The sequence below is a fragment of the Callorhinus ursinus genome, unplaced genomic scaffold (assembly GCF_003265705.2).
Source record: "Callorhinus ursinus isolate GAN/ISIS: 27379988/994484 unplaced genomic scaffold, GSC_fseal_2.0 scaffold21, whole genome shotgun sequence".
Classification (NCBI taxonomy): domain Eukaryota; kingdom Metazoa; phylum Chordata; class Mammalia; order Carnivora; family Otariidae; genus Callorhinus; species Callorhinus ursinus.
Genome location: NW_027397083.1, coordinates 21,212,827 through 21,238,538, shown reverse-complemented (window position 1 = coordinate 21,238,538; position 25,712 = coordinate 21,212,827). Strand labels below are relative to the sequence as shown.

General features: G+C 42.6%; 1 protein-coding gene across 6 annotated transcripts in view; it reads right to left on the bottom strand.

Annotated features, from left to right (window-relative positions):
- Positions 1 to 17,733: 17,733 nt before the first annotated feature.
- The window catches only part of BDNF (brain derived neurotrophic factor), a 58,182-nt gene continuing 50,203 nt past the window's right edge, over positions 17,734 to 25,712 (bottom strand). For all 6 annotated transcript variants that reach the window (XM_073904910.1, XM_073904913.1, XM_073904912.1 and 3 more), the window contains exon 2: positions 17,734 to 18,990. In XM_073904910.1, coding sequence (XP_073761011.1) covers positions 18,226 to 18,990 — 765 coding nt within the window. In that variant the 3' untranslated portion in view covers positions 17,734 to 18,225. The remainder of the gene's footprint in view (positions 18,991 to 25,712) is intronic.

Genomic DNA, 25,712 nt, shown 5'->3' with positions numbered 1-25,712 from the left:
AGAGTACTGCAAACAGGGGGAGGTGGTGGTGGTAGTGGTATGTGTGTCTGTCCCAAGGATTAAATTAAGAAATGCCATGTGAAAGATTCTGGAAACTCTAAGGCACCACACACTTGGAGAGGATTATTATTATTAAGGCAGAAAAATCTTAGAATGAACTTTTGGTCTATTGCCTGGTTCCCAGGATGTTTTAGGCAAGCTATTCTTTGCCCAGGCCTTTTTCGCTCTTAATGTGTAGCTGTATATATGTTTGCATATCTTCCCTTTCAGGGGGCACAAATCTTGAGTCTAGGGTGTGTCTTTTATGTTTCTTTACAGAACTTAGAAATGATGGATGCCTAATACGTGTTAGATATACAGATAGGATTCAGGCTTTCTATGCATCTGTCTTTCATATTTTTGTTGCAATGCTTTTTAATAGTTAGGAGACCTCTTAACAATGAGGGTGAAAGCCTTTGAAAATCCCAAAAAGCCCTGTGTAAATGCAAAGGCATTAAACTTAAAGAAGGTGCTGTTACTACTAACACCATGCAAATAACTCTATGAGAAAAAATGCTTTTATTTCTGTTTTATTTTTTGCATTTGGCAAATATATCCTATATAGGTCAAATTTCTATGTTTCTACATCCTGGCTGCCTTAAGGCACATATTGAGATATCAGAAGAAGAAAGGAATGTATAACAACATGGAATCATGAAATGTTAGAGCTTAAAGGTCACTATGTTCAGCCCTGTCACTTTACAACATCTAAGAGACAAGAAATGACTTGCTTAAGGTCACACAGTGAAACAGTGATTCTTTTATGTCATTATTCTTCCTCGGAAACATTTTGGTGTCTTCAGTATTACTGACATTTCCTTGGAAAGAGAAAAAATTTTTAAATGAAATCTTTTCTCCCAAGGGCCAGTGCCATGTATCCTAGGCTTCCTGATGGAGATGGTAGAAATGATGCAGTGGAGGGAAACCAGAAAAGGAGTGTGGGCTCACCACGTGTGTGTGTGTGTCAGCTCACTACAGATGTGCTGTTCAAGTAGCTAATCCCAAAAATGTACCTAATCAGGTCAGTTTCTTCAAATTAAATACTGAGCCACTGTCTTCAAATAATTATTTCTTGAGCATCTACTTCATGCCAACAGTATGCTAGGCTCTGTAAAGAAATAGTTTTTTTTTTTTAAAAGATGTGTTTATATATTTTACAGAGAGAGAGAGAGGGAAAAGGATGAGGGAGGACACAGGGGAGAGGAAAAGAGTCTTCGGCAGGCTCCGCATGGAGCACAGAGTCTGACACGGGGCTCAATCTCCCAACCCTGAGATCACGATCTGAGCTGAAACCAAGAGTTGGATACTTAATCAACTATACCACTCAGGCACCCCAGAGTTGGATGCTTAACCAAGTGCACCACCCAGGCACCCCAAGAAATAAATTTTATTCACAAAAAGAGGTAACATTTACAGGACAGAGGCCACTAAGTACAGTGGCCAAGTGCATGGATCATGGAGCCAGACTAGCTTCTTAACTTGACTTTGAGCAAGAGATCTTAGGTTCTTTGTATAAAGTGGGGCTTAATAATAGTTGCTGTGAGGTTCCTGAGTTTAAAAAATATCAGGTGCTTACCATGCCTGGCATACAGTAAGTGCATATTAAGTTTGATTTCACATATATTTTCTGAGTGTCCCAGCAACCTTATGAAGTCGGTACCATCCACCTTTTACAGAGGAGCAAACTGAAGCTGAAGGGTCAAGTAGCCCCTCCAAAGTCACCCAGAAACCAGTGGCAGAGGAGCCAGGATTCAAACCCAGGTCTGTCTAACAGCTGGACTTCATACCCCTGTGCCGTGTGCCACCCTCAGAAGCAAGTCTCACTCTCGGGAAAGCACGATTATGTTCTAGGGGCACTAGTGTAGGATTGGAAACACTAAGTGCCTTGAGGGAGGTTGAACCAAAGTGGGATGGAGATTGTTTCTAGCCTAGGAGATAGGAGAAGCTTCAAGGAGGAAGTGGCATTGGAGTTGAGTCTTAAAAGATTTATTTATGCAGATGCAGGAGTGGGAAAGGACAAGCAAAGGGTCGGGGTGGGAAGGGCAAGGTAGAGGTGGGAAACAGGCAGTGGGTGTTTCAGTAAAATTAGATCCGGGGGTATGTGCAAGAGAGCAGGGAGGGACATGGCCTGAAGCCCTCCGTGAAGCCAGATCACCAGGGACCTCAAGGAAGAAGCTAATGGGTATACGTCTAAAGTTGAAGGTCCCTAAAATGGCTCTTCAAAAGACCAAATGGAAAAAGAACAAAAATTTAAAATAAGACCTAAGCCTTTGAGACACGATGACTATTTATTAGTAAGAATATCGCAAAACATGGGCTTATTTATCTAGTTAGTTCTTTTCTGAAGAAGTTACATTAGTTAACCAGAACAGAAAGCTTTTTTCTTTTAACCACAAAGGGAGCTGATTTTGCAAACATACTTGTTCATTTGAAGAGCTTTCTTTCTGAAATATGATATAATTTCCCTAAGTTAAAATGCAACTATAGGCATTTCCCCCCGATGGAATAAAATATATCTAGGCTTTAAATTTTATTTGTGAATTCTTTGGCTCCCTCCTTCTCTCCCTTCCTTCCTTCTGCTTCATTTGAACTTGGTTCACAACTTGGTTCCTGGACAACTGGTGTCTTCTTGATCTTTAATTCTGATCTCACCTTCATATTATGAGTGTTGTCCTATATTCAAATATTACATTCGTTGTGACATAAACTCTCAGCTGCTAGGGTGCCCGATGTTCCTAAAGTGGCTGAGCTGAACGGGATGGTAGAGAGAATGTACTCGAACATCAAATTACAGCTAAGAAGAATAGGACCCAGATAGGTAGTACAACTTTCTCCAGAACATGGAGCCAGTTCAAGGTGAAACTGTGTCCCATCCAGTGCTCATTTGGGTGCACTGTCTGAGCACATGTGTAGGCAGGACTTGGGGGAAGAATTTTGTTTCTTAAGAGTGCTTCACAGAATCTCAACAGACCTCTCATGTACTGCGTCAAGACTTAGAATCCATGGAGAATTTAGAGCTGGAAGGAATCTTAAGATCATCGAATTCAGTGTCCTCCTTTTGTAGAGGACAGGACCAAGGCTGAAAGAAGTAAGGGGGGACCCCGATCACACAGTAGGAAGGGCAGAGCCAGGTCAGGGACTCCAGTCTGCTGACTCCCAGATCCAGGTTTTCTCTCTATTCATGCTCACCCTTACTTTTCAAAGTGTCCATTTCAAGAACCCATCTCTTTACAGTCACATACACTGAAAGGAATTCTGCTTCACAGTGCCTGGAAGAGCTTCAAGTGGAATGTAGCCAAACCAGAAGGAAGCCATTTCCTTGGTTTTTCTCTGGTTAGTTCGGGTCGGTGTGTGGTGGGGATGGAGGTGTGGAAAGCTGGCCAATTCTGCTTTAGCGACGTTTTTATCCATTCGAACCCAAAATGTATCACCATTATTGACTTCTTGGTGGAACCAGAGCCCAAAAGAGTTGTGAACCAGCAAGCAATGCCTAACCCAACCAAAACCAAGACTGCATGTCTGCATAGCACTTCTGTAGTCACCTTGATCCTCATACTCACCAAGTGAACACCTAGCAAAGGCTCAATGGCCAGATTGTGCTGTGGGTGTGGCACGTGTCCATGCATGTGTGAAGCTCTGTGTAAACTATAAGACACGTACAAGGAAAAAAAATAAAAAGAAAGCCATAACTCTCCCTCATATTATCCTACGGTCTCTTCTGTGTCATGCATTAGACCCAGGGATGCATATCAGTCCAATTCTCTAGCAACCACCCATAATTTTCAACCTTGCTGCCCAATAAAATCACCTGGGAGCTTTGAAAACAATATGGATGCCTGAATCCCGAAGATTCTAATTCACTTGACCTGGGATGGTGTCTAGACGTGATGATTTTTAAAAGAAACTCCCCAGGTGTCTAACATGCAAATGGGAAAAAGAATCACTCAATTAGATGGTCCGGTAGCTTTACCTGGCTGCTGGGATTGGTTCCTTATGCTCCTGCTAACTCTTTTGTAGCTACATAGAGCTAAATGCATTTAAAATGTGCTGTCACACTGTGCCATTCAATTTAATCGATGCTTATTGAGTACTTTCCGGGATATAGCAAGGCACACTGTGGTGGGTGCATACATGAACGAAATATCCATGGCCCTACTAAAGCATGGGGTATGACAAGGGGCTTAGTCACTATACAAGTAACTACCATCTGGGAAAGGAGCAATTCCTTTCTTCTGGGAAACCCTGAAGGCCACGTGGAATTGAACTTTGAAGATTCTATAAACATGTGAACGATTTTTATCTTCTTAATAGATGATTCCTTTGTATGGAGGGGCATGCTTAAATTGAAAAGTTGCTTAGGTAAGTCAACCATTGTGTGCAAAAGAGCCTTGGACCACTGCTTAGGTTTGGGAAATGGAAGCTTCTCTGCATAATAAAGAATGGGAGCAGAGCTGAATGTTACATAGGAAAGAGATCAGAAGAATACTTGGTGACTTTTTGACCAAGAACAGAGGTTCTTGAGGCCAGTTTTGGTAAGAATTTTTTTTAGACAAAATGGGAGGTAGTATGGAATGTAAACCCCATCTTCCATGTTTACTGAGAAACTCTCAGTAAAATACACATTGGGGCGCCTGGGTGGCTCAGTTGGTTAAGTGACTGCCTTCGGCTCAGGTCATGGTCCTGGAGTCCCTGGATCGAGTCCCGCATCGGGCTCCCCGCTCGGCGAGGAGTCTGCTTCTCCCTCTGACCCTCTTCCTTCTCGTGCTCTGTCTCTCTCATTCTCTCTCTCTCAAATAAATAAATAAAATCTTTAAAAAAAAATAAATAAAATAAAATACACATTGTTTACCAATGATTTGGTAAGAGTGAATTCTGTATGGAAAATACAAAGGAGCACTGAACCACACTTTGAGATGGGCAGAATAAAACCAAAGGATACACATATGGCAACATCTTATGAGTAGCGTTGCCAGATTTGTCAAATAAAATGATGAGATGCAGAGTTAAATTTGAATTGAAATAAACACAAACAATTTCTTAATTTAAGTATGTCCCATGCAGTATCTGGACATACCTGTATTAAACAATTACTCATTATTTACCTGAAATTCAAATTTAACTAGGCATCCTGTACGCTATCTGGCAATCCTACTATGGGTTACAGTTAGGTGGGCTTTCTACAATCAGAGAGGAAAACAGGAAGGGCACAAAGGCACAGAGGATCAAGAGTACAAGGTGCAGGGGCACCTGGGTGGCTCAGTCGTTAAGCGTCTGCCTTCGGCTCAGGTCATGATCCCAGGGTACTGGGATCGAGCCCCGCATCGGGCTCCCTGCTCCGCGGGAAGCCTGCTTCTCTCTCTCCCACTCCCCCTGCTTGTGTTCCCTCTCTCGCTGTGTCTCTCTCTGTCAAATAAATAAATAAAATCTTAAAAAAAAAAAAAGAGTACAAGGTGTATTTGAGGAATAAGGAGAGATGGGTGGGAATGCAGTATAGGGAGTGTCGGGAGTTATCTGGACACTAAAGTAAGAAAATAATGTAAAACTACATCCTAAAGGCCATGAGGGCCACTCTGACTGATTTACGCTCTGTCAGCAATGGAGAGCCCTTCAACATGTTAAAGGGAGGGAAACATGCTCCATCCATTCATCCACCCTCCCATCCATGCATCCATCCATCAACGTATCTGTATCAGAATGGTGCCCTGGAAAGCATGTGTCCTCTGAATATGGGTTTTGGGTCTGCTACTCACTTACTGAGGGATGTTTGGCAAATCAGCTAGCCACTCTCGTCCTCAGTTCTTTGAGAAATGGGCATAATTAGGTCTCTACCCTACACTTCTCATCAGGATTATCATAATGACATACAATTGCAGAGCACACAAGGGCACCTTGAACGCCTCTGGAGGACTTGTTGGAAGGTTCCAATACTGTGTGCACAAATTCATCGCCTTGTTACCCTAAAACATTCCTCTCAGTCTGTCTATTTCATTCTTTTGCAAAAGCCCTGCACTTTATCCCTGTGTGTTCACCACTGAGGAAGGGCTGCATCCCTATCTCCTGCCAAGTCAGCAAATTTGTATGTAGGTGGGTGTTGCTATTTGTATCATCTGTTGCAAAGCATTTTCACATTCATTATTCCCATTGAACCTTGCTATCATGGGAGGGTAGATTGAAGTGGGGGGCACAGTTGGAGGTAGAGAGCCCCCCAGAGGGTGCTGTGAGGGTCCAGCAGAGATCTAATGAAGACCTGAACCGAGTGGTGGGAAGGTGAGCCGAAAATGAAAGGAACAGATGAAAAGAAATGACACAGAAATAAAAACACAGGAAAGTTGTGACACCCGCATTTTGGTCTCCTTGACATCGCTTCCATTTCCTCTAGGTACATGTCCCGGATAAGGGTGAAACCGGATGCTGCCTGGAAGTTTCAGATGACACCAGCCCTAACTTTCCATTGGATAAAGGAATGCCCAAAATAGCCTCTGGTCCCACAGCCTGGTGATTACTAGGACTCTGATCCCTGTTCTGAAAACATGGGGAAAAAGCCAGGCACTTGCCCACTCACCCTTTAACCAGCTGACCCGGGGCATTAGCACCCTGGTGCCTGCTGACACAGAGCATTTGCCAATTTCGATTAGCCCCGTGGCCTGGCTAAGCCGGGCATGCCCTGCTTTGCTGCTAAAAGAAGCCCTCAAGGAAGGGGCCATGAGACGTAGAGATGCTTCTTCCTTATACTAAGTCTCAATCAGAACTGACAGCTTAGCAGCTTGAGGTGGGGACAGGGGAGAGGTAAAAAATATTAGAAGGAGCAGAAGACAAAGCCACATGTTAAGCTAATGGTCACTTCTGGAAACAGAGAAAACATGTTTTTCTTCTCTTTGCTTGAACCTTATAAAGTTCTTTGGAGTCTAGCAGAATAAGCCAAGCTTTAGTGAAATGGCATGTGGGAGCTTGTCAATGGCTCAGAGCAGGCTACCTGGAGGTGGGACAGGTAATGACCTGCCTGCGTTCTGGCCTATGGAGCTCTGTCTGCTACGTCACTGGGCCACTTTACCCTCATCTGCGGGCTTCACCCTCCTGCAGCAGTTAGCACATCCCCTGTTTTGGCAGTGGTTCTGTGGTTCTGCTCTGGCTAGTCAACAGAACTACTAGGAAGCTTTAAGAAAAACCTATGCCTGGGTCCCACTCCCCGAGACTCTGATTTAACTTATCCGGGGTGGGGCCGGAGCACAGGTATTTTTAAATCCCTAAGTGATTCAAATATGAATAGCTCACGATCTAGAACCACTGGTCTGGCGGTTAAGATTAAGGGCCTTGGCATTTGTGCTATGCCCTTGAGGGTATCATGCTAAGTGAAATAAGTCAGACAGAAACACATTTACTGTATGCTCTCACTTATATGTGGAATCTAAAAAAATCTGAACTCCTAGAACTAGAGACTAGAATGGTGGCTACAAGGGGCTGGGGGGTGAGGGGGAGAGAAGAAATGTTGGTTAAAGGACACAAACTTCCAGCTGTAAGATGAATAAGTTCTGGGAAATCCAATGTACAGCATGGCGACTGTCATTAACAACACTGTATTCTATACCTCAAAGTTGTTAAGAGAATAGATCTTTAATGTTCTTACCACGAAGACAAGACAGTTAATTAGGAGAGGGGATGCAGATGTTAGCCATCACTATGGTGGAAATCATTTTGCAACATATGTGTATCAAATCATTGCATTGTACATCTTAAACTTTCACAATGTTATTGGTCAGTTATATCTCAGTAAAGCTGGGGGGGCGGAGAAAAATACCAGAAAATACAGGGTTACACTGAGAATGCCAACAGATTATTAATATAGAGGCAGCAGTAAATTTATTAAGATTTTTAGGTAGCATATGGACAATGAAAGAAAATAAAACAATGCTGATTTTTTAAAAACTGGGGCCCTTGGAATCATATAGATGTGGCTTCAAATCTGAATTTAACATTTATTACTGTGTGACCTTGGGGCAAGTTATTTAGGCTTGTGTGTTGTTAGTTTCCTTATCTCTTTAATCACTCCTATGTCATGGTTAATGTGTATTTTAGATAGCACGCAAAGCATCCACCATGGCATCTTGTACAAAATACTTCAGGGTTATAATATTATTGCCTATTGCCAAACGTTTTTCCTAGTGTTCAACCACTTCTTCATGTCGTCACCTCTTTCCTGGGCTTCTCACATCTGGATCATCTGTCCAAAGCCCACAGGTACCACTCTCTACATACTTGTCTGGAGAACATTCTTCACCCTTTCACACCCCAATTCTGCTCCGACCTGCTGGGCACAACCAGGCCTCAGCACTTGACTTTGTTGCTTGATCTATCCCAGTACCTATGGGATCTGTTCTTGAGAAACTGGGGAAACCAGGACAGCAAACTAAGTTCATCTTTTGGGTCAGTTACATTCAGTTGGCCATGACCACACAAAGCCCCATCATGAGGATTCTGAGGCTGAAACGAAGCTCAGCAAGGACTTATTAGTGGTGTCTGCCATAGTTGGAAGGGGCGGGGTGAAGGGGAGGGGGCGTCTGTGTTACCCCAGCAGCTTGTTGTCCAAGACTCCATTGCAGACCCAGCAGGGCCTGGGCCCCTGCCCTTTCTCTCCTCCACCCATCTCAAACACAGAATGACTTCATAAATGTCTCACCTGGGGAGGACTGGGCAATCCTGAGTTTAGCAAGCGGTTCCAGAACACTCTGTCTACCCACTCCAGGCAACTCACAGGAAACCCTTACAATGAGGTTGAAGGGGGCGACAGCTGCCCCATTCCCAGGCATTGGAAATAGCTGGCACAAAGCTCTAGAAACCCTGCCCTCAGATTGTTTAGCACAGAGCAGTGTCCTATCTACTCTTGGAAGGGCCTCCGTGCAACATGAGCCTCTGTGCACGTTAACCCTTCAAAGAGCCAGCCAGTGATCTCTTGAAAGCTAGAAACTAAAAGCACCACTAGGGCTCTTCCCTTTCCATGGAAGCCCAGATCTTCTTAGACACAGAGCTACTTTCCATTGCTTTTGTTTCTGTTTTCCCCCAATGTTCTTTACACTCTTTCAACATTGCAGCAGTTAGGGGAGTGGCTCCGGACCCAGATTGCCTGGATTCTGGGCCCTGCTCTGCAGCACACCAGCTTCCTCGAACTCTCTGCGCCTTCCCTTCCTCACCTCTAAAATGTAAGTACGAATACTGCCACCTAGATCTGCCTACGGTGGCTGGAACAGTGCTTGCTTAGGGAGAACACGTGTCCTTACCACTGTGTCATGGTCTGGATGACCAGCGACTGATAGATCCTCCTGATGGGCCATGGCTATTTTTAGAACGGTGGCTGTGGCTCATTTCTCTTTCCGGCTCCGCGAGTTCATCCACTTTGCCCTGGCTTCAGTCCGTCCCATTCAGCTGGAATGGACACTTAAGAATAATGGGCTTCGTTGGGATTGTACAGTCTAGAAAAATGCCTTTTGTTGTAGCGTATCTCCTCCATTTGCCTAAGTGTGTGTTTTGGCCACAGCTTAACGGCCAAGAAGTACTGTTAGTGGATACACAAGAGCTGCCTCTCTGAGTCTTCCAGAGAAGACAAAGTGCCCTGGCGGCTAATGAAACACAGACGGAATGGGATCCCCTCTAAGTGTCGGAGAATATTAGAGAAGAATCTCTGATATCTGGGCTAGGTGAACCCAGTTGATCACCGATCAATAGAATAAGAGTTTGTAAAAACTTCTTGAGACTTGTGCACGGGTCCATCATTTTTCTAAGTGCTTTATGTGCATTAACTTATTTGATTGTCACAAAAGTCCTGTGAGGTAGGTCGTTGTACTTTTACCTGTCCTTTAGAAGGAAATTAGGGCACAGAGAAGTTAAGTAACTTGCCCATAGACACACAGCCCTAGTAACAGGGCTGGGATTCAGACCCCAGCAGTCAGGCTCCAGGATCTGTACTCTCAACTACCATACTATGCTCTGAGAGGTGAGAAGTTGGCTTCCAGAAGAAACGACTCCTCCGGTCACCAGGAAGGGAGGAGGGGCATACACTGGGAGCAGAGGCAGATTGAACCAGAAAGAAAATATAGGTTTCTCAGAGATTCAGGTCTAAAGGACTCTGGGCCAGGAATAAGCCAAAGTTAGGTGGTTGGCATGAGGACTTCCAGACTCTGTTGTGCCAGGGAGGTTTGTCTTCTAGACTCCACTTGTAACGACCTTCCCTAAAGGTCGGCTCTGAAGAAGTGTGCTATTGGGTGTAGTGTTGCCCTGATTTATCATGTGACACCCTTGTCTTCAAGGCCATTGTCTCAAGAAAGAGGATATATCCAGGGTGTTCGGGGCAGCGGTGAGGCAGGTTGATAACTGCAAGTTGGTAACTGCACGTCGTTGGTGAAGTTACAAGCCCAAAGGAACCGAGATGCAAGCCCTGTTTGTTTCAGGGTTCCATAAACAGCTCTTCTACAGGATGCCGATCCTGCAGCTGGCCCCAGCGTTTCCTGCTGCCATCTCTCTTGGCCAGTCACAATATAGAGTATGAAGTGGCATAAAACAGGCAACTATCACTGTCTGGCTTGGAAATGAAGTTTAGAAAAAGTTTGTCCCTTGAATAATATTTGGGCACCTTCCCCAAGGCATTTTCTGCCTGATTGTCTGACAGTTGGTAACATTTTCATAGTCACATAAGCAGTAAAAACCTTCCTCGGGGCATGTCGCCGCTTCCTCAACTCCCATGCAGACCCAAGCGCCTCTTGATGTCCATTTTGTGGCAAGTGGCCAGCAGTGAGGGCATCAGGGATGGACACAGGAGATGGGCGGTGAATTCTCAGATTGTTCCCCAGCCTTTAAGTGCTTCTGATACCTCTTTAATCTCTTTTTACCACAAGTAATGAAGTAGGAAGAACAGGATGACAGACTCTTGGAGCTGGAATTTACCTACAAGACAGCCGAGTCTCTTCCTAGGACAGACGAGGGAGGGCTTGAAGGTTCAGAGCCCAGACATGGCTTGGCTGACTTGGTTAACTGAGCTACTGGGATTCCTGGCTCCTAAGGCAGCCTTGTCATAATTCAGGTTTCCACATTGCCCAGTAAATGGGTAACATATTTGGACACCTCCAGCCCAACCCACAAACAGAAAACCTTCGAACGCTGTTTGCGGTGTCTAAAAATGTGCAGAAATGTGCACACACACATACACATACACACAGAGGTGCGGTGGGGGTGGGAATAGATTATTCTCCAATCCTCGTTTCCAGAAAAACAGTTCCTTACAATCAGGAAAAGGCTGGCCACAAAGACTGGAGAAACCCTTTGTGTTTACAATCTGGTCATTCTGGAGGGGTGAGCCTCGGACTCCTCAGCTGGATGTTAATAGCTGATTAATTCAGGAAGCTTATTTAATTTGTGACCAATATAGCTCTGTTTCACAGAGAGAAGGCCGTGTTGGCAGGTGCAGAGCCCAGCTCCCCAGATGGAATAATCTTTTCCTTATTAATTTGCTGCGTGTTGCTTCTCTTTTCTCGCAGTAGTTCCAAATGTGTTACAAATGACTACACGCTCTGGGTCCTGAATCCACGACTGCTGTAGCTTTGAAAGGAAAGAAAAAAAAATTGTTGACTGTAAACTGTGGTGAGCTTTCCTCGCACACATTTATGTGCTTGCTTCTCAATCATCAGTGCCTTCTTCCAGCGCTGAGCAGTGCTCTGGCAGGGAGCACCCACTGTTCTCGTGGCTTTTAGGAAATGAAAAGCTCGATGGTTTGAATGACGTTTTGGGGGCCCCAGAAAGAGGTAGTGGCATGCCTGGGATTCGAACTCACAGCTTCAATGTCTCAGGCTGTGCTATCTTCCTATGATTTAGAATACAGGGGTGGGGCTAATTGCTTCTGTCCCTTAGTCCAGTGATTCCTAAACGTGTGTGGGCCTGAGAAGCACCCGGAGGGGCTGTTAAAAACAGATTTGCTGTCTCCACCCCCAGGGCTTTTGATTCCAGCAAGTCTAGGGTGGGGCCTGAGAATGTGCATTGCTAATAAGTTCCCGAAGAGGCTGCCGCTTTCTGATTGCAGAGCCTACCCTGAGAACCGTAGTCCAATTAGACCCGAGCATGGGGACCACTACCTCCAAGTAAACGCTGTGTGGTACCTGTTGGAGGTCTCCCGCTTAGAGAGTTTCAACTTTGTTTTGTGTCTTTTCCTCTTTCCCCACTTGATATGCGCCAAATTCCAGTTAGAAAAAATTTTTTTTTAATGTTAGGGCTCAGTGGAGAATGTAGCTCGACTAAATTAATTTGAGTATGTACTGCAATACTTGATACGGATTTTTCCAAAATGTGAGCACTTAAGCTAGACAAAAATATTTCCCCTGGGTTCAGCCATTCTATGCAGACCAGCTCCTGGTTTCTAAGGAACCATCTGAACAGAATACAATCCCAAAACTGCCGTGCTGCAGAAGCATCCTTATGATGATTTCTAAATGTAGAACATGCACTTCAAGCACAGTCTTCCCATCATTTTTTGGTCATTTATAGGCCTAAGACATGTCCCGTCATTAAACCGCAGTGTTTTGTGTGGGATATTTTAGGACAGAAGGAAGGGCTTATCTTTCCAAAGGGAAAATACGTTTGTTTTGTTTTGCCAGGTAGAAGAAATGAGCGGCTCACACAAATATATAATGAATGCAAAGGTTGTGTGTGTGTGTGTGTGTGTGTGTGTGTGTGTGTGTGTGTGTCTGCGTGCATGCAGTGAGAATTAATTAGGGGACCAGCATTTACAATTCCATGATACCGAAAATACTGAGGGTACACTATCCTTATTCAGACAAGCAAATGCCAGGTTGGGGGGCCCCTGATCCGGTGTTTATGCCTAGCAAATAATTAGAGGGGTTCAGGTGAGGACCTATGGAAAGCCTACAGACAGAGCTCTTTCTTAATGAGGAATATAATGATGTGTAAGATCACAATGTTTTTTGTTAATATTTAAACATTCTTCAGGCAATTTACTGCATTTAATCACTTATCCAAAGATGAGGAGGGGGTCTTTTTGCTTTTCTATAAAGAATCAAAATGGTGGCTGGAATTGGGGAGTGGACGAAGATACTCAAGCCTGGGGACAGAGGTGCAGGGGGGTGGTCCCTTAGCTGCAACATATGTAAACGCTGGCTGGTTTGGAGTGGTTGTACCTACTCTAGTCACTCAGTTTGGCTCTTAGGTGAGGATTCACAGAACCAATAGCCAGTTAGCTTAATGTAACTAACGAGAGTCAGATTCCCAACCCTCGTTCCCCCCGCCAAATCACCAACCAACTAACCTTTAAAACAAGAGTTAAAACAACCCACAGCTAAAAAAAAAAACAAAAACTGAAAACCAAAAAATTTTTAAAAGGGCCCAGATTCCATCACTAATTTTGCTGTCTAACATTTTGAGGATGGGTCAAATCCATGGATGAATTTTCTCCAGGCTAAATACTTTATCTACCTACATGTATGTACACATATCATTTATTACTTAAGAGTAGCTTATCAAAATATGCAGCCGTTTCAACTTTGACTGACTTCTAGAACAGGCTTGATGAGAGAATGCAGAGAAGGTATGTATGTTTTGCATCTGGCTTAGGCCCTAACGCTGCCTTAGTGCTGGCTGAATCGAGGCCAGGCTGGAAACCCTTGGTTGCAATTAATAAGGTGTTTGACATCTTATCCAGAGTCTAGTAATCACTTAAATGAATAGAAGATTTAGCATGGATCCACTCTAGTACTTCGTTCAGAATCTCACAACTGAGGGAGGACTCATGGAATTAGTACCGCTAACAATACCATTGACACTGACAATAATCGCAGAGGCCTCTCAATACTGTGAAAAACAATTGATCCAAGAAAGCAATGATCTGGGTTATGTCTAGGCATCCCAATGACTGAACAGGTTTAACTGCTTGTACCCAACGAACAGAGTACAAATTGACTACCCTGTTAACTCCAAGTTGGTTAATTTGGTAGAGCCTCCATTTTTTGTTTGTTTCTCTCACCTCATCTTCTGAGGAAAACTCCCAGGACTGTTTACCACACCCCTTTAAGTAATTTGAATGCCAGACTTAATTCTCTTCTTACACAATCCTTTCAAAAATATCTTAGTCTTCCTGGACTATGAAAATTGGTTAAGCCTGACGTTTACCTAAGATCTAATTCCACGGCTGGGCTCATGCCCGGACTGCCAGGCAAGGTCTTCTCTTAGAGTTTGGAGTACTTTGCAAGCTCCCTGGACAGATTAGGATTGAGTAATTCATCTCATTGGTTCTGTTCTTCCATATACACAACACAAGTCAATGTTTGTTATGACTTTCTTGATCCTTATTTATAAGACAATACAAGAGGAAACCATGTGTGTATGTTTGAAATAGAAATGATACATTGCACAGATATGGTTCACCACGTTCTGGGATGGGTTGTCAGTGTTCAAATGGGGAGTCTGAAGAGTAGGAACAGATGCTTTTTTTCCTTAATGGCTCTTTCTCTAATTTAAAATCCTTCCATTTATTTCCCTAAGATTTAGTGATAACTTTAAACACTTTAACTAAATTACCCAGCGGCTTGGCAGCCATCACAGTGGCAAATCTTTTTAGAAATCCTAGCAATCTGTTAGATCACGGGTACTATGATATAAAATCTGCATGCTTCACATACAAAAATTAAATCAGTGCAATGGATACAAATACATAATGCAAATGGCACCATTTCCAAACGGAGGGTACATGACCTGCTTCTAAATATTGAATTTCTATGTTTTCTTTCAGTCATTGACTTTCTAAATTTGGGCCAATTTATTCTCATTATTCCTAAGTAAACCTACTTTGATTTTTTTTTAACAGTTATTTTATAATCAAATAGAGCCAGCCAGCCCTGATTCATAGATCCTGATGTTGCTAGGATACATGGTTTGGTACTTGATGAAAGTCTATCACTTCAAAGGAGAAAACTTTCAAGTGTCCTAGAATCTGACACTCTCGTCTTCCACTGCAGAAGGTGGGCCCAATCCTAGAGCTTCTCAGAAGCTTGCAGACTGCAGGATTGGCCTCCCCTGCTTTGAAATAAGCCTCCTCTCTGGTGGGGCTGTGCAATTGCTAACACTAGTCAGGTTGGTCTTAAAGCAAGGAACACACGTATTTATAATAAAACGCGTTTTCATGTTTGGTTTTACAGTGAAGAGAAAAAACCCAGAACCCCCAGATTTTATGTACTTTGAAAATATATTTAAAAACATTAAAAATTCTATATTTAAAACATATATTATATGTTAATTAGTACACTTAAATAGAACTTGTATTTACAATAGGCTTCTGATGCGGTTAAGTTTTAATGCCAATTTTTTTTTCAATAACATAATTATATAAATATACTAAAATACAATAAATATTTTTTTTGTCTGTTTTACATGGTGAATAATATCTTTACCATAGAGAAAACAAGGCCACAGACGTTTACTTACATTTTCAATGGGAATCACCATAAAAAAGCAACAGGCCTGCCGGCATGCATGAAACACTTCTGCCACAGAGACCACAGCAAGACTTTAAAAAAAAACAAAACAAAACAGAACTGAACAGAACAAAAATGAACAGCAACAGAGAAAGATTTTAACAAAATAAATCTTAGGTCAACATAAGCCACCAAGCGTGTGACTGTGATGTAACCTATGGGGTAAGAGAGAGCCAGTGACCACACAATTGCTCGGGGTCTCCTATTCAACCACGTAACAGATCTGGCCTTTGCAGAACTTTGAGATTGTGACGGGGACTTCCTGTTTTATAATTTTGTCCCTCAGAAGCAAGCTGCAAAAAGTTAACATACAGCAGATATTCATTACATGTCAAAAATAATTACAAAGACAATATTTTCAAACAGCACAAAACAAACCTCTACTAAAATCTTCCCTCTTTTAAGGATAGGTGTTCAGATGGTATCGTAAAGGATAGGCTCGGCTCATTCTAAATGAAAGACTGAACAAATAGAAATTATTTGCTGATAGTATCTTCATTCCCTGGGTCATGGTGGACGTCCTCTTTTGCTGACCCTTCACCCAACCTACTAAGATGCAGCAACTTCCGGAGGCTTTCTGCTATTCAAGGACCCTGGTCTAGGACATTCTCAGATTTGGATAGGGGGCTTAACGGGGGAGTGGGTTTAGCACTATTTCTCCCAGGACCACTCTTCCAGACTCCCAACTTTACTTCTCCAAACCCAAGATGGCAGAGGTGAGGCAGGGACCCTCTCCATGAACAGACAGGATGGTCAGGAGGTTGCTGAGGCCTTCAGTGGGGAGCAACACTTTGTCAGCTCAGTCCTGGCCTCTTCCATTGAACAAGGCACCTTTTCAAGCCTTACGTGTCCTAGATGTGCAGACACCTCGAAGTCTTGTCTCTGGACAAAATTTTCTGTCAGTAGCCTTGAGTCATCCAACCTGAGTTTTGGGGCCTTTTCCTGTCCCTTCCCCTTTACCAAAAGTTCTCAGAAGACAAAACCCTGGTTTCCTCAAGTCTAATTTCAAAGCAGTAAGTGTTCATGTCGCAAGCATCTTCTCTCTCATTTTATCAGTCTCAAGATCACAATGCCATATTTGGTTCTGAACCTGCTCCAGGCTTATCCAGCTTTAGGACAAATTACCCAGGGGTGGAGAGCATAAGTCAGCTTGAGTGGGGTCCTCCAGCGAGAACCTCTTAGCACAGTTAGATAATGTAGGCACTTAAAGCGCGAGGTCCAAGCAACTTGACATAGTCATTCCAGAGCCACCTTTGAAAGGTCCTTCAGAGGCCTCCCTTCTGGAATGTCTCAAGTACCATTCCCCACCCCCACCTAGACCTCAGGGTGGCCACTCAGGAATTTCTCCCGCACTGCCCGGAAATGACATGTCAGCTCCACACAGCCTCCATATGGCTGTTCTTCAGTCTCATTTCACTGGCGTGTGGACTCCTACTCTGAACTAGGCGTTTCTGGGTCCGTACAGAACTCCACCTTTTGCTTGCAAGACAATTTTTAAGCCTTACCATGATTCTGTGAAGCCTTACAATGATTTACCCAACGTTTACCCCTCGTAAAAAAGAATCTTCATTTTTGTGTTTTGTTGTCTTTTTCTCTTCTTAAAAAAAATAAAAGAAAGAAAAAGAAAAAGAAAAGAAAAGAAAGAAATCCCTGCTCTCCATGCTTATATGAGTGCCACAATGACAAAATTTGTTCATTCGTTCACAGCAGTGGTAAATTATTTCAGAGCGCGCAACTGATTTTTCTTCCTTTGAGAGAAAACAAAACAAAGAGGGGACCAAAGGGGGAGGGAGGGAAAGAATGTGCTCTAAGAAAATGTAGGTCTTTCAGACAAAAGGAGCCTCCCCTGACCAAGGCCCAAAGGGCGAGTGGGAGCCTAGGAGGTGCATCATGGGAAGTGGAGTGAGCACTTTGTTCAGTTGCCTTAATTTTTATTCATTTTCCAGTCATCTGATTGATATTGCAAACATCTTTACAACATACAAATAAATCTCTTATCAACCAGAATATATATTGAAGGAATTCTTTCCCCATCCCTACTCCCTATGGGAACTAAAAAAAAAAAAACAAAAAAAAAACAAAACAACAAAACAAACAAAAAAAAACACAAAACAAACAAAAATATACCCCTCCCAGCCCCCATTCCCTAAGCCAGTAAAAGCGATGACAACAGCACCTTGACATTGTTTTAATTCCAACGCTATCAGAAGTTAAAAGCAGTAAAACAGATAATAGTACTAACAAGAACGAAGATACTTACTGTCTAAAATGTAAACGGAATGTTTTGGTTCAAATTTTTGTTTTGTTTTTTTTTTTTGTCTGTTTTCTGAAAGAGGACAGTTTATTATCAATTCACAATTAAAGCAGCATGCAATTTATTATTATTTTTTAAACTTTTTACGTTTTCAATTCTTGGCAACGGCAACAAACCACAACATTATCGAGGAATGTAATGCAGACTTTTTAAAGTTGTGCGCAAAATGACTGTTTCCCTTCTGGTCATGGATAGGTCCAATAAATAGATTGTAGAACCACTGTACTGTATAAACTTCATTTATACATGCAGTTCATAAAATTATTTTTCTTAACTGAATAATTTACCCTGTTATGTATATATACAAATAGATAATTTTTGTCTCAATATAATCTATACAACATAAATCCACTATCTTCCCCTTTTAATGGTCAATGTACATACACAGGAAGTGTCTATCCTTATGAATCGCCAGCCAATTCTCTTTTTGCTATCCATGGTCAGGGCCCGCACGTACGACTGGGTAGTTCGGCACTGGGAGTTCCAATGCCTTTTGTCTATGCCCCTGCAGCCCTCCTTTGTGTAACCCATGGGATTGCACTTGGTCTCATAGAAGTACTGCTTCAGTTGGCCTTTCGATACGGGGACTTTTTCAAGGACCGTGACCGTCCCGCCCGACATGTCCACTGCAGTCTTTTTATCCGCCGCTGTTACCCATTCGCTAATGCTGTCACACACGCTCAGCTCCCCACGGCGGGCGGGGTCAGAGTGGCGCCGGACCCTCATAGACATGTTTGCAGCATCCAGGTAATTTTTGTATTCCTCAAGCAGAAAGAGAAGAGGGGGCTCCAAAGGCACTTGACTACTGAGCATCACCCTGGAAGTATACAAGTCCGCGTCCTTATTGTTTTCTTCATTGGGCCGAACTTTCTGGTCCTCATCCAACAGCTCTTCTATCACGTGTTCAAAAGTGTCAGCCAAGGAATTCAGGCCTCTGGAGCCTGCCTTGGGCCCATTCACGCTCTCCAGAGTCCCATGGGTCCGCACACCTGGGTAGGCCAAGCTGCCTTGTCCTCGGACGTTTGCTTCCTTCATGGGGGCAGCCTTCATGCAACCGAAGTATGAAATAACCATAGTAAGGAAAAGGATGGTCATCACTCTTCTCACCTGGTGGAACTGTAGGGAGAAAGCACAAAGAGGACACAGAACTCGTTAGGGCTTTTTCCCGCAGGGATGCAGTGCGGCCATGTGATTGTAATTCCAGGCCATTCTGCAGGGTCAAGGATTTTATGTACTGGTGACAAACTCCAGCTGCAACACAAGTTAATGTCAGGAGTGTACCCTATGTGGTTTAATATAAACCAGAGACCGTGCTGTGTTTGCCCCAAGACTTGGCATTGAAACCCAAGGTTAGATGTTTTCTAATCAAGTGAAAAAAATGGTGGCTTCAAGTTCTCCTCCTTCCTCCCACTTTGGCAGCTTTGTAAGTTTAATTTTTAATGATCTCTGCTCAGGCTGTCACAGAAACACAAAATCAGAAATGTTACTAAGCAACAAATGCAAGTGTAATAGTAATTTTTTTTTTCAAGTTAGCAACATGGTCCTATTGCGGGAACGTGTGACAGGAACAGTAGTGGCCTGAGGGGTCTGTGGGGGGCCTTTCTCGCTGTGTGATATCTAGGCCTGAAGAGCACCATGAAAAAGAAGTCAGGGAGGGGTAAAGAGCCTTTACATTGACTTTTTTTTTTTCTCCTCCCATAGAACAAAAGCAGAAAGATAATCCCATCAAGCCATCCTGCTTTACAGATAAGGAAACCAAAGGCCACTGAAGGAATTGCTTCCTGTCCCGAAGAAAGTTTATGTTAGAACTTGGGGCTCCCAACTTCAGCTCCAGTGTTTCCCTACTACACCTGGGTGGTCATAACTGAAAATGTTTTGCTTATTTCCAAACACAAATCATTTTCTACACGTTGATTTTAATGGCGTGTCTATGCCTGGGGCTGATATCATGAAAACAATGTGTCTACTTAAGAGAGAACTGGAAAAGTCAGCATTAAAAAGGCACCGAAGTCAATTTCAAATGCCTCCCAGATGCGGATCCGCAGTTATCTCCACCAACTCTCCGAGCCCCTCACGCCTTGGCTTTCCTGGCTCACAGGCGGCCCCATCTAAGAAAGCTCAGCTTCTCCTTTTATTGGAGATGTGGTCCGCTGTGTATGTGTATGAGAGAGCTCAGAGTTTATCACACCTTTAAAAAGCTGCGTGGCATTTTGCACATTATGGAATAGGCTTCTTTCTGTGCTTTTGAAGTTTCCTGGGAAGTCCCTTAACAGCACACCACAAAATTAATCTTTTCCTGTTTGCCAGAGGGTTGCTATTCTCTAAATTTGGCTCTACGTCTATAAGCAGACTCTGGGAAACCAATTAGAATAGGTGAACAAACAACTTGAAAACATACCTACAGACCGACCCAAGGTTACCATCTGAGGGTGAAGGACTTCAGAATCACTTACCTGAAGCACTGGGTCCCTTAGCAAGAGAGAGAAGCATCCCTCAGCTCTGACACTAACTATTCCTACTTCTCAGTCCTGGAGCAAGGACTTACAAAGAGACACACACGTGCCCTAGTTGTTATGCTGTGCTAACCAGTAGGAAGAAGGACTGTTTTTCTGTCCATGCAGTGTCACTGAACAGGAAGGCAACAACCTACCTCCAGTCAATAGGTCATTCTGCAGAAATGGCTGAAAATGCTGGTACGGAGAAACAAACGTTTCTGTTTTCCGCTTTTATAAGAGATCACGGAGAGACTATTACTGTCCCCAAACACCCACAAATTTCCTTGTGGATTCACTCTCACTTTGTACAACTAGCAAGCATGCTCAGGACTGCCTGGAGTATACAAGGGTCTGAGGGTAGGAAGGGCACACTGGTTTGAATGAACCACAGATATCCATTCTGCTTACACCTGAACCTTTTGTGAATGTTCTGGATTCTGCAGCATCAAAGAAATGTATCCTCCAAGGAGCTTTCTGTACCTGGCTGTACCACTGAATGAAAATCCTTTCTCCTAATGTTCCCAGTTCAAATTAAAACAACCAAAGGGGCACCTCCGATGGAGACTGAGGAAAGAATGCAAATTTAGAATATTTCACTACAGCCATCTATATCATCTGTATATTACTACATCCATCTATATCACTAGAGATTTGCTGTGATGAGTTATCTTTTAATACTACTATTTCATTAAATCTAAGATACCTGCATTATAAAACACACCATTTTATGTGCCACTAAGAAACTAAAAATGCAGCCAATTAAACTACTGCTTTATTACTCGGAACTGTTACTGTATACTTGCTGAAGAGCTCTCTTAGGCTTATTTGGACACATTTTATCATATATAATTTTTCTGCATGCGTAACTAAAGAAAACTAAGCAAAATAAATTGGCTAAGGTGGTGACAACTGTGCTGTGACTCCTTCCTACCTGGCCAACAACAATAAAATGACATCAACTGTAGGACACAACCTATTTCAGAGATGCTCATTTTAGAACTAATCAAATAGAGTAAGTCTCGTAAATATTTACTAAGTGCCCACACAAACTGCTTAAAATGGCCTAAGGCACTCAAGCATCTTCAAATTGAGTTGGGCAACTGTTTTATAACCACTACCACAGTAATAAGTCTTTTAATGATTAGCTTTTCCTATACTTGGCTTAAAGAAGTTTACCCTGCCTTTTACTGGTCTCATGTTTTTATTAATAACTTCTTGGTTACAAAAGTAGTCAGTCCTTTACATACTCTTCTTAGCAGTTCCATAAGTAACTATTTCAGATACAAATGGAATCTGAGTCAATATAACTTGGCTTCCATCCTGATGCCCAAACCCAGGGCATCCCTGAAAGCTGAACATCTGCGGAGTCAGTAATGAACTTCCTGGTGCTGAAGTCCAGCCCCCATCTCCAGCCCTGCCCAGAGGGACACTTCTGGGATGCTCACTGCCTCCTCACTCACAAGGCCTGGGAACGTATCCAACACCAAACTCAGTACTTTTTGTGGGGACAACGTTACTTCCTAACTTTTCTGTTTCTGACAGTGATTTCTTATTCCTTTGGACCATCCAGGGTGAAGGCAAGAAATCTTGGAATCAAGTTTGACCATACCTTTTAGGTATGGTCTTCAAATCCAATCAGTGAAGAAGTCCTGCTCATTTTTCCTTTAGACTTTTTTTTCTTGTCCATCCCCTTTTTCCTCCATCCCACTGCCACCATCTTGGCTCAGCTGTCACCATCTCGTTTTGGGACTGCAGTGTCTCCCAGACGTACTTCACATCCTTTCTGCTCCATTCAACTATGGTGACCACTGCCTGACTAACCACTCTGAGCTCATCATTCTCTTACAAAAACTTGAAATGGCATTTTTTTTGTTGTTGCTGTTCCACTAGATCCCATCTAACCTCTTTTATCTGGTATTCACACCCTTCAAAATCTGGTCTCACCTTACTCACCTCTACTCTGATCAGGCCAGAGTCCCTGGAACCCCAGAAACATTATTGCCTGGAAGTGACTTGTTCCATTCCTGGCAAACCCTTTTCTCTCTCTTCTAAGTCTTGTTTATCCTTCATGGCCCAGTTCAAGCACCAAATCACACATGGCACCTTCTCTAATTACTCCAGCACACACTGTCCTCCTTCTCTTCTAAAATTTGCATGTTACATCTCATTTAGTACTTCATTCCCTACTCACTCGTTAATTGTTGACGGCGTTTGCTAACCATGGCCAGTCTTCAGTTAGATGATAAGCTCTCTGAGGGAATGAATCATGTCTGACCCAAATAATGCTTAACACAGAGTAATAGTTCTCAGTAAAAACTTACTGATGAGTTTTTTAAACCATAAGAAAAGTCAGTTTTGACCTAATCTTCACGGGAAGCCTTCCCATTTGGAAAGCACCAGTGAACTCACTGGAATTATTTGGTCAAGTACAGGCCATGCTAAACCCAAATTATAAGCTTGAAGGGATCTGATAGATGTCATTGATCAGTCATGAGGAATCTCTTCAGCTTCTCTAACAGGGCAAAGCTTCACTTGAATGATTTCTAAAAAGCAAATAACATGACATCATATGAACAGCCCCTGTCATTTATGTAGCTCTGTTTCTAATAGAAGACTTTGGAAAAGCAGCCAGTGATAATAATAATCATAGCAAAACTTGGACTTTTTAGTCTTGTAACTGCCTTTTTTGCTGTTAACCTCCTCAGTGAGTGATTTTACATGCTGTATCAGGAAATCCTAAAAGTAAAAGCTTCCATGACAATTCCTAACATTTTAGCCCTTCAGATGAGTCTTTATTACACCCAAGATGAGAGGCGGTGTAATACTGCTAAGTAGACGGTTTGTCTATGTATCTGTTTATATGAAATAAATTCACTGGTGCTGTCTAATTCTGCTCCAAGGCTTACAACAATCAACTCAACTGCATCTATAAAATACTAGAAAGGATTTCTGTTTTAGCCCCATTCTCAAAAAATTAAATATAGTACACAGGGCTAAAAAGAAAATCGACAAAATAGAAATAAAGTTTAGTTTTAAGCATGACTCACAAGTCTTAAACATTCAACCAGATGAATATCCATGACAGCATGCTGTAGTAATAACTTACATTTGTCTAAAAGACTACAGAACATTCACAAGCATGATCTAATTTGATTGTTACAAGGAGATAAGACAGGTATTATTATCCATATTATACAGATGAGACAATTATGGTTCAGAGAGGTTCACAGGTTACCTCTTCGTCCAGGTTTTCACCATCAGGACATGCTGCTGGGTTTAGAATATTTAACTGCCAGGAGAAGAGAGGCTCTGCTACAGAGGGTGGTCAGAGAAGGAGCTTCTAAAATGTGGCCACAGTTCCCTGCAGGTGTGTGTATCCTGGAGCTCAACTTTCTAAAGGCAGCACCACTGAGATGCTACTTTGTAGTACTGGATTAACTGTGACCTAGAAGACCCTTTGACTTTAATGCCATTCCAGTGGATGGAATTTCAGACAACATGGTCTTCCTCTAAAGGAAAGCTTTGCAAAAATTACGGCATGCTAGAACATTTCCATAGCGAAAGCTAAGAAGGGAAAGCAAACAGTAATATGGGTAACTCAGGCAAACAAGAGAGAAAACACAAAGCGTTCCTTGTTGCCAATCCCTTAGGGTTTTGTCTATGAGCATGTAATCAAAGTAAACAGTTTAAAGATAGGGCTGCTCATCTTAGTCCTGTAAGCAACAAGGATAATGGTAATGTTGAAGAAATTACCAATTAATATTTAATTCCTAACATATATGATGCAAGCCTATTAACAGACCACCTTAATGCAATCTTGCAAATCAATGCAAATAATCTTTAATTTGTGTCCAGTTTCACTACATGCATATATTTTGTTTGTTCATTCATCGTACAAAGAATCTACCTTCAAATCTTACAGTCTAGGAGGGAAGCAGGACATATATTTAAGTAACGAAAACAGAAAGGTAGAAACGACCCAGGAAAAGTAAAGAAAAAATTCTATAAAGAGAAAGAAGTTACTTCCAGTTAGAGAACGAAGAATGCTTTGTGAAGAGGAAGGCAAAGGATAGGGAGGATTTAGATGTGTCCAGAAAAGACACCAGTGAATGGATGGAGGCTTGGTTAAAGTCATAGAATACATTTCTGGAGAGAAGAGCTCTGAAATGGAATAGTGAGAAATAACAGAGAATGACTGCCAGATTCTGGAAGGCTCTTAGGGGAATGTTAATGAGTTTGGACCCTGCCCTCCCAGCATGGAAGAGCCAGTGAAGAATTTCTGAGCAGGGAAATGCTTCCAGAAGCCCAGTTTTATCACCAGGTATAGGAGGGCCTGAAAGAATGATAGAATGGGAAAGACCAGTTAATTCATTGATTTTCTTCTTAGTGGCTGTTGAGCTTTAAAAATAAATAATGAGGGGTGCCTGGGTGGCTCAGTTGGTTAAGCAGCCAACTCTTGATTTTGGCTCAGGTCATGATCTCAGGGGTTGTGAGATCAAGCCCCACGACCAGCTCCACACTAGGCATGGAGCCTGCTTAAGATGCTTGCTCTCTCCCTCTGCCCCTCCTCTTTCCCTAGCCCTGTGTGTGCACGCGTATGCCCTCGCTCTAAATAAATAAATAAATAAATAAATAAATAAATAAGTAGTTACTTAAGTGTGAGATTGGAGTTAAGGACTTGGGTATATCTTTTAACTTAATTAATTTATTTCTATTTTCTATTTATTTATTTTTAGGCTGAAGTGAGTTGCAAAAGGAGAAGCGGTTAGAGAGAAGTGTGCAGAGATGAGTGTTAACCACGGGTCATGTCTGGGTTGGCTAAAGAACACCGTGGAGGGCGATGGAGGGAAGGCGGGAATGGAAGCTCTCATTCCAATTATAATTACACTGAACTTGGAGTCCACTGCTAAGCACTTTTAATTCAAAGATCTCCAAACACTTTGCAAATATTAACTAATTAAGACTCATAGGACCCTAGAGGTGCAGGTAACTATAATTATCCCTTTCGTACAGGAGGAAGGAGGACCAGAGTTTTTAATCAACTCATCCACTCGCTGTGGTTTCCCTGATAGAACAAGGTCAGAACCTCAGATTCCAAAGGAAAACTAGGCCTTTCAACTACAGAGACCAGTTCCTTTCATCCCTCTGCATTATTTTCCCATTAGGTATATACTGCTTAGGCAAGAATAAAACAAACAAACAAAACAAACAAAAAAACCTGAAAACAAATAACTTCACATTCCTCAAAGAAAATAATTGGCAGTTGGAATCCATAAGTAAAATGGCGGTGTAGGCCTAATGATCATGACAGATGCTCACCTATTTGCCTGAATGACCAATCAA